Source organism: Hyperolius riggenbachi, chromosome 3 (assembly GCF_040937935.1).
Source record: "Hyperolius riggenbachi isolate aHypRig1 chromosome 3, aHypRig1.pri, whole genome shotgun sequence".
Classification (NCBI taxonomy): domain Eukaryota; kingdom Metazoa; phylum Chordata; class Amphibia; order Anura; family Hyperoliidae; genus Hyperolius; species Hyperolius riggenbachi.
The window spans coordinates 384,903,234-384,920,825 of record NC_090648.1 but is presented as its reverse complement, the minus strand read 5'-3'; the positions used below and the strand labels follow the sequence as shown (position 1 = coordinate 384,920,825).

The window sequence follows — 17,592 nt, the reverse complement described above, 5'->3', positions numbered from 1 at the left end:
TATAGTAAAAGAGAATTTCCTTAGGATTTTCCATTTTGACTCTATCTTGAAGCCAATCCTGACATCATTTCCTCCCTTACTCTGTCTGTGTATCATTGCCCGCCCTCCTCCCAGTCTTCAGACACTCCCACCCAGCTCTGCACTAGTAAGTGCATTGTCTCAGCATGAGACATATTGGCCAATCAGAGAGGAAAAGAGGTGTGGGTGGGGAAAACAGAAGGGAAAGAGGCGTCAGCCAATCAGGCTGCATTAGCTTACCGTATGTCTGAGGGGAAAGTAAAGAAGAAAAAAAGAAAGCCCAGCCTGCCCTTCAACTTCCTAAGTGCGGCAAATGTACCAAATAAGAGCCAGGGAAACTGGAAAATGATCTTTTATGGAGAAGAAAGGTAAGGGTTATTATTATTATTATTATTATTATTATTATTATTATTATTATTATTATTTTATTTTTATTTTTTTTAATCTTTTGGATTGCCTGGTTAGCATCCCTATTACTTGTTTACCAGATAAAAATTAAAGAATTAAATTTTGATTTTATGCCTGACCGTTACGCTTTAAGTGTGGAGCCTCCAATCCCTCCCTTTCTACCACTTTATATTGAATTGCCCCCTAGTAATGGATGTTTTTTGAAACGGGTAACATAATTTATTCACAAAATGGGATTCCCAGCCACTGCAGACCCTAAGTTGTGCCTACATGGTATAATTCAAGATGAATATATTAGAAAGTCCACCAAACTGTTCCCCTCAGAAACTTTATTTTATGCAAAGAAAGAAATGGCACATAGGCGACTTTCTTCTTTTGTCCCTTCTTCTTTTTTTTTTTTTTTTTTTTTTTTTACAAGTTGCTAAAAGAGAGTAGATGAGACCCTTCCATTCAAAAGATGCATGTATGCATACAAGGACTCTGAGAACAAATTTAGGCCTCTTGCACACTGCAAGCAATTCAGATTCAGATTCCGCTTTTTAATCTGTTTTTACTTCCGATTCAGATTCAGATTTGCAGTTTGCTCCTTGCACACTGCAAATCTGAATCTGAATCGGAGGTAAAAACTGATTAAAAAGCGGAATCTGAATCTGAATTGCTTGCAGTGTGCAAGAGGCCTTAACCTGATATGAGAGAGAGACCGAGATGAGTCCCATTCCCTCCTTTTAGCTGCCTATGTGTCTGAGCAGTTCACAGGAATAACCCCTACCTACTCCATTCAAACTATTTGGTAATGGGTCCTTTGGTACAAACTCTGGAAGTGCTGGTCCGTAGTTACTTATGGTTAAATTGCTGTTCTTCCTACCAAAACACAGTTTATTGTAAGTTTAACAACTTACAATAAACTGTGTTTTGGTAGGAAGAACCGCAATTTAACCAGCAATTTATGTTATGTTCTAAGCTGTTCAACATAGTTTTATTCTGTAGCTTTAGTTTGACTTCAAGAATTTTATTATCACCTGTCCGGTTTACCTTCTAAGATTTAATTTATGTATGGTAATTGTCTCTCTACCTCTGTCAAATTCCACCTTGGCAGGATTAGGTTGGTCCATTTTAAAAATGCGATGGTCTCACTGACCATCCTTGCAACTGATGCAAGGTGCCCGAAGGTTTACCTTGCTTAAGAAAAGCAAAGCGCTGCTGGTTTGTGTCAGTAAACATCTGCAGTATGCAACTAGTCATTATAGTGAATAATGCAGCCTTATTTAAAAAAAAAAAAAAAATACTTACCTACAGAGCCTTCCCGTTCCTCTCCTCATCCCCTAGTTCCCCAGCAGGCTTCTCTATTTAAATCTCCCGCTTCAGAAGTCTTCAGGAGCCCGAGTGGTTCCGAAGACAGACAGCTCTGTACTGCACGAGAGAGGGTGCTCGCACGTGCGCAGTATGGAGTGGCTAGTCTTTGGGAGCCCGAGTTCCCAAAAATTTCCGCAGCACACCCAAAGCGGAAGAGAGCAATTTTCGACCGATGAGTTGGAGGCTGCTAACAGGGGAGCCAGCACTGGAACATGAGGACGAGAAGAGGAACAGAAGGCTCTATAGAACCCAGAGCCTTCCCTCTCCTTAGGCTAGTATGTGATTTTAGTTTTTATTTTCACTTCAGACTACTGTATGCAATTTATGTAATTTAGTTATGTTTTCGTTTCTTGTTTTTTGTGCTTGCGCAACGTCACCATTGCACAGGCATAGTAGCAGAATCAGACACGTAAAACATTCTTGACTGCTGCCAATCACCGGATTAGTTCCATTGTTTATAATGATTGGTCAGGGTCCTCGCTTTGTACAATTAATTTCACCCTCAGGAAAATTGGAGATTCTGGCTAGTGTGTGCTCAAAAGAGAGTAAACATACCAGGCTTGCAAAGGAGGGCAATTTGAATTTACAGATTTGGAAATTCATATCTGGCTGCAAATTGAAATGGACAGATCATTTTTGACAACATAGATTTCTAAACGCACATATGCAGAACTGATCCATAGAGTTCTTTTAGGGCTGGTTCACACTTCGCGATTTTACATCGCTTTGCTGATCGCTGGCGCTGCTACTAATGCATCCTTATGGATACATTCACACTACGGCGTTTGCAATTTTGATCAGTCGCAAACGTGCTGCATGCAGCGTTTTCGGGGCGATTGTGCTGTGATTCTCATTTCTTTGAATGAGAATCGCAAGTGCAGACTGCGCAGAATCGCAAGATTTTGCCTGCAAATCATTATCACAGAGCCAAACGCGATCGCGGGAAAGCGGCGCGCCAAGTGTGAACTAGCCCTCAGTGTTTAAGGAAAGCAAAAATACATTTTAAAGAAGCTGAAACAATCAGGAAGTTGTTGCTGCTGGAGGCAACAAGACCAGTTGCAATGCACTGATTATGTACTCCAAAAATCTGACGGAGGGGTTAATTTTATGACACCCTGAGTTGAATTGAGGTTGTGTCTGTGAACCAGAGCATTGAATCTCTTTGTTTCCGTTCCACAGTTGCCACAGGTTTTCCGTCTGGACAAACCCCTCTGAAGACACGTCTGGCAGAGGTGCGCACTGCTGTGGATGATGGTGCTTCTGAAATTGACATTGTCATTAACAGGACTTTGGCACTGAGCGGTCGCTGGAAGGGTAGGTGCACCTGTATATGTAAGAGGGGATTGCTCAGTACTGAGTTCCTTAGCAGTTTGGCAGAATTCGTAGCTTGATGGCATCTAGAAGGTATTATTATTGCAGCATTCCTTATCTACTAATTAGCATATTCTCTCTGTTTTAACTAAGAAACTTCATCGGTCAGTGTGGGGATGTAAAAGTGAAGAAAGTTTTACTATTGTCTTGTACAGTATACATTGTAGTCATAAAATGGCCATGGTCACCAAGTGGTTGACTGAATGAATCCATCTTTTGCGTCAGAAAGACTTCTTCTGATAACATCTTTTCTCTTATTCATCAGCCGGGACACCCTCTGGAGGATTGGCTCTGCCCAAACCCCTGTGGAAACACGATAATGGAGTATAAAAAGCTCCCCCCCCCCAGTTTCATTTGTGTTTCCGCCCGGAAACACATGGAGTATTACAGCTCCCATTTATTGTTTTTTTCATCACCGGAGGGTGAGTTGTTTGCCGGCACAGTTACCTACTTGGGGATAGGATTGGAGGAAATCCCTGTGGTGCTGCTGCCTTTCCTGCCGAATGCCACGAGCAGTCTGAACGAGTCGGCAGGCTCCTTCCTCATGCGCAAGACACGCTCTCTGTAATTTATTCGCTGGAGTGCATTTCGTCACTTCCGGTGATGTTGGAGGAGGCGGCCGGAAGTCTTTGCACTTCCTCCTATTTCAGCAGCGGCGGGACGCGGCGTTGACAATGGAGAATTGAAGTGCCAGTACGCCTGCTGCTGCTACTACCGCCGCTGCTGCCTCTGTATCCACGGCATCCACTTTGGCAACTTCAGCTCCCAGGACTCATACACAGTCAGATGGTGTGGTGAGTGGGAGATTCCTCTCCCTGAAAAGCTCCAGTATGGTTAAGATTTTTTAAGTAACTGGGGTGTATATCTCTTCTCTCTTTCAGGCTAGAGTGGAGTCTAACTCTTCTTCTAGTACTTCTGACAGACCTAGATCTAGAAAGTGTTGTCAATGTTCTGTTAACCACTTAGCAACCCTTGCCACGCTTATCTACGCCCCTTTAAAATTCACCTGGGGCACAGGGGCGTAGATAGGCATCTCCTGTTTGTTTTCCCGCTGTAAGCATTCGCGTGCGCGATCGCGTGCACGCGGATGCGCGGTCGCGTGCACGCGGATTTGCGGTCGCGATCGGCACCCGCTGGTCAGCCAATCAAAGTGCTTACAAGTTTGAATGAGCACTGCCAAAGCCAATGGCAGTGCTCATTCATTCAGAATGTGTGTAAACACTGAATCAGTCACTATGCTGTTACAGTTACTGAGATCACTCGTGAGAGGATCTCAGATAACTAATACAGCATTAGTGAGTGATCAGCATCAGTTAGGTTTTTTTTTAAATAAATTTTACCCCCATTAAGCCCATTAACCCTTGCCTCCCTAAAATGTTAAAATTGCTGTGGTTTTTAGGGGAAAAACCCTGTGGTAGAGAAGTGGTTAAACTGTCTTCTAGCTATTCTAAAGCATTATGTCAGTCTTGTATTGATGCAGTTATTGCATCTGAATCTTCTGCTATTTTTAAAAATGTCCTTAAATCAGTTGAAAAGGACATTGAGACTCTGGGCAAATTTAAAGGGACTCTATGGAAAGATGCATATCATTTTAAAGCACTCTTTCTCCTCTTTCCAATGATATATAAACCGCCGCCCTACGCCTTTTAGCTTTCGCTACTTTCGCGATTGAAATTGCAGCGGCCGCGATTTCAATTGCGAAAATAGCGAAAACTAAAAGGTGTAGGGCGACGATTTAGGTGTCGCCAGAAAGAGGAGAAAGAGAGCTTTAAAATGATATCCATCTTTCCATAGTTACTTGTATTACACAGGACGACACTTTCCCCAGTGTCAGCAGCTCCATTCAGCAGAATGGAGCTGCTGACTTTAGGAAAAAGTCGCCCTGTGTAATACAATGTAACTATGGAAAGATGGATATCATTTTAAAGCTCTCTTTCTCCTCTTTCTGGCGACACCTAAATCGTCGCCCTAAGCCTTTTAGTTTTCTCTATTTTCGCGATTGAAATTGCCGCTGCAATTTCAATCGCAAAAATAGCGAAAACTAAAAGGCGTAGGGCGGCGGTTTACATATCATTGGAAAGAGGAGAAAGAGAGCTTTAAAATGATATGCATCTTTCCATAGTTTCTGCACTGCTCGGAGTCCCTTTAAAGAAACTTTATTGCCTAATCCTCAGGTAGTGAGTGCAGGTCTCTCATCAGCCCCGACTCAACCTGCTGCCCCTGTTATTCCTCAAAGTTCTGATGTTGGTCAGGCGGGTCTCCCTCAAGTACCTTTTTAGATGCTGATTTGTTAGGGGAGGAGGAAGAGGAATTAGAAGGTAGAGAAGAGGTTTCTGACATGGAGGGGGAAAATGCTTTTTCTGAAGAGGAATCTGATTCTGAATTGAAAAAGGCTTCTAGATTTTTGTTTAATACAGAGGAAACAGATATGTTATTAAAAGCTGTGTATTCCACTGAACAAATTCCTTAAGTGCAAAAGGAGCTTTCTGCGCAGGATCAGGTATATTCAGGTTTAGCTCAACAATCAGGAAGAGTTTTCCCCTTCCATCAGTCTCTCAAGGATATTATTAAATCTCAATGGCAAGAGCCTGAGCGTAAACGGTTTATTCCTAAATCTGCGAAAAGAAAGTTTCCTTTTGCTCCGGAGGATATTGACCAGTTTATTAAATATCCTAAACTGGATGCTGCCTTATCTAAATACTCCAAAGACGCAGATTTATCCTTTGAGGATGCAGGGGTTTTGAAAGAGGCAATGGATAAAAGAATTGATCTCTCATTAAAGAGAATCCGTAACAAAAATTACAATGTTTTTTCTACCATCCTACAAGTTCCTAAACCGGTTCTAATGTGCTCTGGCTTACTGCAGCACTTTCTACTATCATTGTCTCTGTAATAAATCAATGTATCTTTCCCCTGTCAGACTTGTCGCCCTGTGTCTGGAAGGCTGCCAACTCTTACGTGCTGGTCTGTTTATGCACACCACTTTCCAGGCCACTCTATGCACACTCCAGTGTGTGTGTTATTTACATAAGCCAGCAGCTTCTCTGCTATCTTATCAGTGATAGAAGAGAGCTGGATAAAAATCCTCCTCTGTTATAGGCTGTGAAAGGAGCTGGGCTGACACATACAGAGGAATTACAGACAGGAAGAAAGGATCAGCCTCACAGCCTGTCACTAGTATTCAGTGCATGAGAGCTCAGCTGCAGGGGACAGAAGGTAAACACACAAGTGATCTCTTGAGATACAAAAGGAAGGGTGTATACAGCCTGCTTGTGTATGGAAGTATTTTCTATGTGTGGACATGCTGTACATCAACCTACTTCCTGTTTTGGTGGCCATTTTGTTTGTTTATAAACAAACTTTTTAAAACTGTTTTTGACTACTTTTAATGCGGCGGGGAGCGGTGAAATTGTGACAGAGGGGAATAGGAGATGTCCCCTAACACACTGGTATGTTTACTTTTGTGCGATTTTAACAATACAGATTCTCTTTAAAGAAAGCCTGGGAATCGGCTGCATTTGCTTTCTTGCCTAGTATTGCAGCCACATGTATATCTCGTAATTTAAAAGTGTGGATGGATAATTTGATAACTCATGTAAAGACTGGGTCTGATTTAAGTACTTACATTAAATCTTTGCCTGTGGTTTTGAAATCCGTGGCTTTTCTAGCAGATGCAGCAGTAGAAATGGTTCGAGTTTCGGCTCGCACCACGGCTTTGATTAATTCTGCTCGTGGGGCTCTCTGGCTCAAGACATAGAACGGAGATTTAACATCTAAGAACAAGTTATGTTCGGTACCTTTTGAGGGTAATTTATTATTTGGTAAAGAATTAGATAATGTTCTTTCCAGGTCTGCAGAAACAGGGAAACGATTTCCAGATAAACGTAATACGTTTAAAGCCAAGAAGCCGGGTATGTTTTAAGAAACCGTCTACAGATGTGTCTTAAACAGCCGGCCCAGCAGAAAAAATTGTCCTTTCCATCAGGCAAATGGCGCGGAGGGTTTGCTCTTGCAAAACCCAGTACCCCCAAAGAAAGCAAATGACTGTCTGCCTGTGGGGGGGGCTTCATTATTTTCTTGCCCAGTGGGAAATGATCATTCCAGATCCTTTTTTATTTTGAACACAATAAGGGACAGGTATCATCCAGTTTACAGTTCTACCTCCCCCCAAAGTATTTATAAACAAATTTCCTCGGGATCAGAACAAGGACCGAGGTCTTTCGATGGAAATTCAGAATTTGATTTCAAAAAGAGTAATAGTTCCAGTTCCTCAAGACCAGGAATTTCGGGGTTATTACTCCCACGTTTTTTGGTGACAAAAACCAATGGGGAATTCAGGTTCATTCTAAACCTAAAATCTCTGAACCCCTTTTTAGTTTACAAAAAATTCAGGATGGAAAACATCTATTCAGTCAGAGCACTTCTTCAAGGGGAGGAATATTTTGTGTCAATAGATTTACAAGACGCCTATCTTCACATTCTAATTGCCAAGTCTCATCAAACATTTCTGAGATTTGCGATTCGAAAGAAAGATCAGACGTATCATTATCAATTTCAGGCTCTTCCCTTCGGGATTGCTACCGCTCCTCGCATATTCTTGAAGGTGCTGGCAGAACTAATGAGATTATTGAGCGGTCAGGGAATAACCATTATTCCCTATCTGGACGATCTGCTAATTTTTGCAAAAACAGAGGACGGTCTCAGACTCCACAGAGATCTAGTCATTCAGACGCTCTCTCGGATAGGCTGGATCATAAAATATCAAGTCAAATTTAAATCCCACTCAGACCATTACATTCTTGGGTTATGTGATAGACTCCATGCAGGGGAGAATCCTTCTTACTGCAGGGAAGGTGGAAAAATTACAAACAGGGGTGAGAGTTACTGTTGCTTCGGCAAGTTTCAATAAGACAAATCATGAAAGTATTGGGTCTGATGACTGCTTCCATCCAAGCAGTAACCTGGGCACAGTTTCATTCTGAGGCTCTTCAGAACTGGCTTTTGGAGGTTTGGGACAAGACTCGGGAATCCCTAGACGTACAGGTTCAAAAACAAGTTTTCACTGGTGGCTTAAGTCACTGAACTTGATGCAGGGCAAAATCTGGAGTCAGGAAAATCCAGTGAGGATTTACACCGACGCCAGTGCCTGGGGTTGGGGAGCCACTGTCATGGGACAACATTCTCAGGGAAGATGGCCCAAGACAATATCCAGGAAATCGTCCCAACTCCAGAGAACTCTCAGCGGTGAGGGAAGCTCTTTTTTTGCCTTTCAGAACATTCTTCATCGGAATCATGTTCTCATTTTTTCGGACAACATTGCCACGATAGCGTATCTAAACAAACGGGGGCACCAGATCTCCGAGTCTCTCTCCTAGCGTCACAGATTTTTCTTTGGGCAGAAGACCATCTTCTGTCAATTGAAGCAGTGCACATGAAGGGGTCTCTCAATCTGGAAGCAGACTTTTTGAGCTGCCACGAACTCGATCACTCCGAGTGGGAGTTGAACCAGGAAGTTTTTCTTTGGGTCACAGAAAGATTGGGATTCCCGGAAATCGATCTGTTTGCGTCTCCAAGGAATGCGAAAGTTCCTCAATTTTTTTTTTTTTCACAACAGTGTCAGTTCTCTGGGGTTGGACGCACTATCTCTCCCATGGACTTTCAATCTGGGATATGCTTACCCGCCACTCAAGCTACTGCCTCGAGTACTAGAGAAAGTGCAAAAAGAAAAAGTAAATCGGATTCTCATAGCACCAGTGTGGCCCAAGAGAGTTTTGGTTTTCCACTCTTCTAAATCTCTCCACACTACCTCATCTATCTCTTCCTATCAGGCCAGATCTTCTTCGGCAAGGTTCGCTTTTGCACCCCAAGCCAGAGTTGTTCAAACTTGTGGCATGGATCCTGAAAGGCTGATTTAAAAAAAAAAAAGTTAGTTATTGATACTTTGTTAAAATGTAGGAAACCTGTTACCCACCAAATATACAGGAAGGTTTGGAAGGTTTTTACATCATGGTGTACTACGCATAACAAATCGGGAGGAGATTGGTGCTATTCTTGATTTTTTTTTCAAGATGGAATTGAAAAGAATTTAGCGTGAAGTACATTAAAGGTGCAGTGTTCAGCTTTATCAATTTTGCTGGATAGGCCTTTGGCACAGGAAAAATTAAGGATTTTTTCCAAGTGGTCTAGAGATCAACTCCTCTTAAACAAAAAATGATTCCCCAGTGGGATTTGTCTCTAGTTTTGAACATTTTGTCTAAACCTCATTTTGAACCAATTGTTGAGATCGATTTAAAATTTTTGACCCTCAAAGTGGCTTTTTTTAGTCGCTATCACAACGGCAAGGAGACTGGGTGATCTCCAAGCTTTATCTATCAAAGATCATTTTCTTCCAATTTTTCCGGATAAAATTGTTTTACGTCCTGATCCAAATTATTTACCTAAAGTGTCTTCGGATTTTCACAGATCACAAAATGTGGTTCTTCCCTCATTTTGTGATAATCCCTTCCTGTGCCAAAGAACAGGAATTTTACTGTTTAGATGTTAGGAGAGCTTTTCTGTCTTATTTATCGAACGAGAGTTTAGGAAAACTTTTCATTTATTTGTTTTGTTTATGGGGAAAAAAAACGGGCAACAAGCTTCTAGACAGACTTTAGCTAGATGGATCTTTGAGGTCATTTATTTAGCTTATAAGATTTCAGACTCCACTCCACCGTCAAGTATCGGAGCACAATTTACCCGATCTATGTCAACGTCATGGGCAGAGAGAGCAGGGGCTACGGTGCAGCAGATATGTCAAGCAGCAACTTGGGCGAGTTTTTCCACTTTCGTCAAGCACTACAGAGTAGACGTCCTTCCTCAACAGGATTTGTCGTTTGGCAGGAAAGTGTTATAGGCTGTAGTCCCTCCCTAGGTGGGTATTTACTTGTGTATCCCTCCAGAGCGTGTCCCGGCTGATGAATAAGGGCTCGTTCTCACTGTTGCGACGCGATTTCGGCCGCATTCCGACGCTTGTAAAAACGCATGCGGATGCGTTTCCGCATGCGTTTTTACCCGCGATTTCGCATGCGATTTCGCATGGCAGGGTGCCATGCGAAATTAACCATGACACGGCCAGGGCTAAATAAAATTGAAAAATGTGCGGAATCGCACGCGAAAACGCGGGTAAAAACGCATGTAACAAACGCATGCGTTTTTACTATTAAATACATTAGCGGCGATTCGCACGGATTCCCGACGCAGGCGAAATCGTTGGCTCTTTTGTGCGTTTTTTTACCGCTGAAAAAAACGCACCTCAACAACGCTACAGTGGAAACAGGCCCATCCACTTGCATTACATGTGCGGATCTGCATGCGTTGGACGCATGCAGATTCGCGATAGTGGGAACGAGCCCTTAGAGAAAGCACCTGTTAGACTTACTGGTAACTGTGTTTCTGTTCAGCAGCCGGGACACAGTCTACTACCCACCCTTTTCTGTCGCACTTCCTTGTGCCTATCTTCTTTTTTTAGTGGGTCATGGGACATGCTTCGCTCCTCTTTTTTTTTTTTTTTTTTTTTTTTTTTTTTTTTTTTTTCTTCCTGGTGTTTCGGTCTGTTTTTACTTTATATACACTGGGGATTAGGGCGGGCGGGAGCTTTTTATACTCTATTATCGTGTTTCCATAGGGGTTTTGGCAGAGCCAATCCTCCAGAGGGTGTCCCGGCTGCTGAACAGAGAGCAGGTTGTCCCCCAAAAGGGCCAATTTTAGTCAAGCAAAGTATCATGCCTAAACGCACCTTCATAGAGGACCACAAAACAACCAAACAGTAAGAGGTCAGAAAGCACTCTTATAGTGTACTAAAACGACAGGTTATTCAGAAATATATCAGTTAATCAGTGAGAAAGAATAGTAAGAGGGAGTGTGATATTTCAAATTCTGAAGTCCCTTACACAAAACCATTCCCCTAGATAACAAATCCTACAAAACATATTTAAAGTGGTATGAAACTCAGCATTTCTTCTTTGCTCTAAAAGCTTTACAGCATAAAATCTACTACCATAGATAAAAACTGTAGTAGTACAGAATTCAAGCAGTTAAACACAGCACTTTATTCTTCAGTGGAAAGCTCCTTGCTTCAGTGGGCAGCTTCTGGCCACATCCAAAGAGGTTATAACATTCTATTTTGTTTGCATTCCTTTGACCTGCTACATTCCTATATGTGCTGAAAATGAGCGCTTTAACCACTTAAAGGACTGCAGTCATAAAACCCCTTAAGGACCAGACATTCAGACCACTGCAGCTTTAACGGTTTATTGCTCGATCATACGTTTAAATAAATTTTACCTCCTTTTCTTGTCACTAATACAGCTTTCTTTTGGTGCTATTTGATTTTTGCTGCGATTTTTAGTTTTTATTATATTCATCAAAAAAGACAGGAATTTTGTCAAAAAAATATTTTTTTAACTTTCTGTGCTGACATTTTTCAAATAAAGTAAGTTTCCATATACAGTACATTTTTGTCCAAATTTATTGTGCTACATGTGTTTGATAAAAAAAATCCAATAAGTGCATATTTATTGGTTTGGGTAAAAGTTATAGCTTTTACAAACTATGGTGCAAAAAGTGAATTTTCCCATTTTTTGAAGCCTTTCTGACTTCTAAGCACCTGTCAGGTTTCATGAGGTGCTAGAATTCCAGGATAGTATAAATACCCCCCAAATTACCCCATTTTGTAAAGAAGACATCCCAAAGTATTCACTAAGAGGCATGGTGAGTTCATAGATTTTATTTTTTGTCACAAGTTAGCGGAAAATGACACTTTGTGACAAAAACAAAAATAAATTAAAAAAAAGTTTCCATTTCTGCTAACTTGTGACAAAAAAAATAAAATCTGCCACGGACTCACCATGTCCCTCTCTGAATACTTTAGGTTGTCTACTTTCTAAAATGGGGTTATTTGTGGTGTGTGTTTACTGTCCTGGCATTTTGGGGGGTGCTAAATTGTAAGCACCCCTGTAAAGCCTAAAGGTGCTCATAGGACTTTGGGCCCCTTGGCGCACCTAGGCTGCAAAAAAGCATCACATGTGGTATCGCCGTACTCAGGAGAAATAGTATAATGTGTTTTGGGGTGTATTTTTGCACATACCCATGCTGGGTGGGAGAAATAGCTCTGTAAATGAGATTTTTTTTTTTTAATTTTTTTTTTTTTACACACAATTGTCCGTTTACAGAGATTTCTCCCACCCAGCATGGGTATGTGTAAAAATACACCTCAAAACACATTATACTACTTCTCCTAAGTACGGTGATACCACATGTGTGACAAGTTTTTGCAGCCTAGGTGCGCTAAGGGGCCCAACGTCCTATGAGTACCTTTAGGATTTAACAGGTCATTTTGAGGTATTTGGTTTCTAGACTACTCCTCACGGTTTAGGGCCCCTAAAATGCCAGGGCAGTATAGGAACCCCACAAGTGACCCCATTTTAGAAAGAAGACACCCCCAAGGTAGTCCGTTTGAAATATGGTGAGTTCATAGAAGATTTTATTTTTTGTCACAAGTTAGCGGAAATTGATTTTTATTTATTTATTTTTCACAAAGTGTCATTTTCCACTAACTTGTGACAAAAAATAAAATCTTCTATGAACTCACCATACACCTAACGGACTACCTTGGGGTGTCTTCTTTCTAAAATGGGGTCACTTTTGGGGTTCCTATACTGCCCTGGCATTTTAGGGGCCCAAAACTGTGACGAGTAGTCCGGAAACTAAATGCCTCAAAATGACTGTTCAGGGGTATAAGCATCTGCAAATTTTGATGACAGGTGGTCTATGAGGGGCCGAATTTTGTGGAACCAGTCATAAGCAGGGTGGCCTCTTAGATGACAGGTTGTATTGGCACTGAAGTGCAGGAAGCGCAGGATGTTCTCAAATCGTGACCTGGACATGGCAGCAGAGAACATGGGCATGTGATGTATTGGGTGCATAGACCAATAAGACCGCAATACATCGTTTTTGACTAGACCCATGTTAAGGAGAAGGCCCCAAAAAATGTTACGTTCGGAAACTTGGAGTGGTTTCCACCGAAAAGGCTGGGCATGGTACCTTCTTGGATTGGCAGTTGCGTATTGTGTGGCATAACGGTTGGTCTCAGCCACAATTAAGTGGTAGAGACCAGCAGGGATCAGAAAAAAAAATTCAGTCACTGTGGTGGGGCCAGGTGAGGGGTTGTCCGGGTGATCAGAAGCCCGCAGGGGGTAAATTAGGGCCTGATCTGATGGATAGGAGTGCTAGGGGTGACAGGTGGTGACAGGAGGTGATTGATCGGTGTCTCAGGGCGTGATTAGAGGGGGGAATAGATGCAAGCAATGCACTGGAAAGGTGAGGGTGTGGGCGGGGGATTGGGTGCCCGCATGGGGCAGATGAGGGTCTGATCTGATGGGTATAATGGGTAGTAGTGACATGGGGTGATTGATGGGTGATCAGTGGGTGATTAGAGGGGAGAACAGATGTAAATAATGCACTGGGGAGGTGTTCAGGCGGGGTCTGAGGGCGATCTGAGGGTGTGGGCGGGCGTTTGGGTGCCCGCAGGGGGCAGATTAGGGTCTGATCTGATGGGTAGCAGTGATAGGTGGTGACTGGGTGATTGATAGGTGATCAGGGTGTGATAGAGGGGAGAATAGATGCAAGCAATGCACTGGCGAGGTGATCAAGGGGGGGTGTCTAAAGGAGATCTGAGGGTGTGGGCGGGTGATTGGGTGCCCGCAAGGGGCAGATGAGGGTCTGATCTGATGGGTATGATGGGTAGCAGTGACAAGTGGTGACAGGGGGTGATTGATGGGTGATCAGTGGGTGATTAGAGGGGAGAACAGATGTAAACAATGCACTTGGGAGGTGATCTGAAGGCGGGTCTGTGGGCGATCTGAGGGTGTGGGCGGGTGATCAGGTGCCCGCAAGGGGCAGGTTAGGGTCTGATCTGATGGGTGGCAGTGACAGGAGGTGATTGATGGGTGATAGGTGATTGACAGGTGATCAGTGGGTGATGACAGGGGAGGATAGATGTATACAGTACACAGGGGGGGGGGGTCTGGGGAGGATCTGAGGGTGTGGGTGATCAGGAGCCCCCAGGGGGCAGTTTATGATCTAATCTAAAAAAAATAGCGTTGCCAGACCGTGACAGGAAGTGATTGATGGGTGATTGGGTGCAAACAGGGGTCTGAGGGGGTGATGGGGGGGGGGGGGGGGGTCTAAGGGGTGCTGTGGGCGATCAGGGGGCAGGATCAGCGTTTTTGTGTGCTTACCAGGGGGCTGCCTCCTGCCCTGGTGGTCCCTCGATCACTGCGACCACCAGGGCAGGAGGCAGCCTGTATAATACGCTTTGTATACATTACAAAGCGTATTATACGCTTACTATGCGGCAGATCAGGGGTTAACAACCCGCCGGCGCAGCTAATTGGGCGGCGGGTTAACGTCGCAGGTTGGTGAAACCTAATGCCAGCAGATGTGCGCGCATAACTGCGTGCGATCCCTGGCAATTCGGTCCCCCAGGTACCGACGCCGATTGGCGTTACGCGATCCTGGAGGTGCCACTTTGCCGCCGCTCATAGGTAGTGGGTGGTCGGCAAGTGGTTAAAGAGAATGTGTACTGTAAAATTCTTACAATAAAAAGCATACCATTCTATTCATTATGTTCTCCTGGGCCCATCTGTGCTGTTTCTGCCACTCCCTGCTGCAATCCTGGCTTGTAATTGCGAGTTTTAGGCAGTGTTTATAAACAAGACATGACTGCTAACCGGCATGTGATAGGCTGAGAGGAGCTCAGTCTGTGACTCACACAGAGCCTGCAGGGGGTGTGGAGAGGGTGTGTATAGCTTCTCCCTATCACAAGCAGAGCAGCACATTCTTGCCTGAGCCGACAAAGGAAAGAAGATTAGATTAGATAACAGAGATATTACAGCCACTGTGCAACTAGGAAAGGCTGCAGTAAGACAGACCACACTAGGGGAGGTGCTTTCTCACCATAGGAAGGTTTATTTGATATCCTGTTATTTTGGAAATCGTTAAGTTTTACAGAGAGGCTGATCTGAGAAATATAAGATTCCCCCTTTGGTGCTTCTGTGAGCAGTTCCATTTTTGTCATTCCTCTGCAGTCTCTGGAGGAAGAGGGGAGGTGGGGTAGAAGTCTAGGTAAGCACTAATTGGTTGTTTGTTTGTTTTTTTTTTTTTTCAGAACTCTATGAAGAGATCAAGTTGTTCCGGGAGGCATGTGGAGAAGCGCATATGAAAACCATCTTGGGCACAGGAGAGCTTGGTTCTCTCATTAATGTGTACAAGGCTAGCCTGGTGGCCATGATGGCAGGTGAGAAATGTATCTCTTGTGTAATGTGATGTGATGCGTAAAAGACCAAAATATCATTATTTGTATAGAAAATCTGTCACAGTAGTTTGTCTGGAAATGAGCAGTTTACTATGTTATCAGTTTCAAGTAATCTGACTTTACAGAGGTGTCAGTTATATAGTAGGCTAGTACACATCGTTTACATTCAGACAGGGAGGTAGCTGGCACAAAATCTTCAGTCTGTCTCAGAATAAACCCTCAAACGAGATGCCCAGCAGAACATTTCAGTGGAACACCATAAGTTGCGGCATAGTAATGCAATCATCATTTTTCTATAACTCCACCAACAGAGAGTCTGACCTTATCTCTATTACTGTTAAAGTGACACTGAAACGAAAATATACTTATGAGATAATGAATTGTATGTGTGGTATGGATAATTAATAGAACATTAGTAGCAAAAAAGTCTCATTTTATTTTTCATAAATTTGCATCATTCTGACATATTTGTAGTTTAGAAACCACACTCTGTATTAACTGTATAACAGAGCAGAGCTAATGATCCTTTGAACTTTCCTGCAGTAAAACATTAACCAACCAAGAAACAGTGAGATACAGATTGAGATAAGTGCTTCAGAAACCAGGACTTTCTCTGACCCAAGTTGGGTCAGAGAGCTCAGAGAAGCTCTTTTGCATAGATAACTGAAGATTCTTAACTCTTCCTGTACTGAAAACAATTTGAGACTATTTCTTTGCTACTCGTGTTCTTTTTCTTAGCTGTACTATACATACAATTCATAATCTCATAAGTTTTTATTTTCCCTTCAGGTTTGCTTTCAATAAAACTTGAAACATAAAAAAGTGCACCTGGGGGGTACTTACCTTGGGTGGGGAAGCCTCTGGATCCTATCAACGGCTTCTCCTGTCCTCCTCTGTCCCACGGTGGTCTTGCTAGATATCCCACTGAACGGCGGGCATTTAAATATTTTCCTTCCCATCTCCAGCGCAGACGCAGTAGCGGCTCTGCGGCTTGGGCTAAGGTGGAAATTGCCAATCCCAATCGGATCAGGTCTGCTCCGCAGGCACTAGTCGCCTGTGTAGTAGAGCGGACCCGATTGGGATCGCTATTTCCGCCTTAGCCCATTGGGGAGCTTCTCCTTGCGCTGGGGAAGTTAAATATTGCAGGCGCGCCTACGCCACAGCATGAAGAATTGTTGGCTGTGGTTTTGGAGGGGCCCAGCAAGACCACCGTGGGACAGAGGAGCCTCTTTAACAACTTAAGGACCATGGGCTTAAACCCCCCAAGTGACCAGGCCATTTTGTACAAAATAGACCACTGCAGCTTTAAGGGTTTGCTGCAGAGGCATACAACTCTGCACTCAAATGATTCCCCCCCCCCCCTTTTCTGCCCACCAACGGAGCTTTCTGTTGGTGGGCTATGATCCCTGTTGGGATGTTTGTTTGTTTGTTGTTGTTTTTATTTGTTTGTGCATAATTTTTTAAATGAATTATCTTATTTGTTTTTTCAGACCCTCCCTTCCCCCGCCAGCCAATGACAGCGATCGGCTGTCATAGGCTTCAGCCTATGGCAGCGGATCGCTCCAAACACTTCCAGGGGGACAGCTGTGTCATACGGCTGCCCCAGTACATTGCTGCTGTAGATCGCAGCGCTGTACCATGTAAATAGATGGCGTTTCGTGTCCGTATAACAGTCTTCTAGCGTTGATCGCCGCTGGGAGGCTGATGCTCTGTCATGCAAGCGGAGATGCGTGCACAATCTCCTGCAAAACCCCACCCCAGGACTTCACACTAATTGGCATGGAGTGGTCCTGGAGCTGCCGGTGCGTTCATGCCAATTGGAGTGGAGCAGTCTGCAAAGGGTTAAGTCTGTCATGAAGTCAAGTTGACGCAGATTTATGTAGCTTGAAACTAGGCTGTTCAAATGCTGCAGTGATTGCATTGGGTGCATTATCTATCTGCATATATTTGCATAAATGGTCATCTCCTCTCCACTCTCTTCAGTTTCGCAGCCAGTAGGCCTGCTCTGATCTGCACTACAAGTGAAAGTAGCCTATACTGTGCTCCACACGCTACCTGGAGCTACCATCGTTAACAAGGGAATAGATACG

At 43.5% G+C, this 17,592-nt stretch overlaps 1 protein-coding gene across 2 annotated transcripts in view; it reads left to right on the top strand.

Moving 5' to 3' along the window:
- The window catches only part of DERA (deoxyribose-phosphate aldolase), a 118,994-nt gene that overhangs the window by 63,667 nt on the left and 37,735 nt on the right, over nucleotides 1-17,592 (top strand). For both annotated transcript variants that reach the window (XM_068277384.1, XM_068277385.1), the window contains exons 5-6: nucleotides 2,959-3,093; nucleotides 15,356-15,484. In XM_068277384.1, the coding sequence (XP_068133485.1) occupies nucleotides 2,959-3,093; nucleotides 15,356-15,484 (264 nt within the window). The remainder of the gene's footprint in view (nucleotides 1-2,958; nucleotides 3,094-15,355; nucleotides 15,485-17,592) is intronic.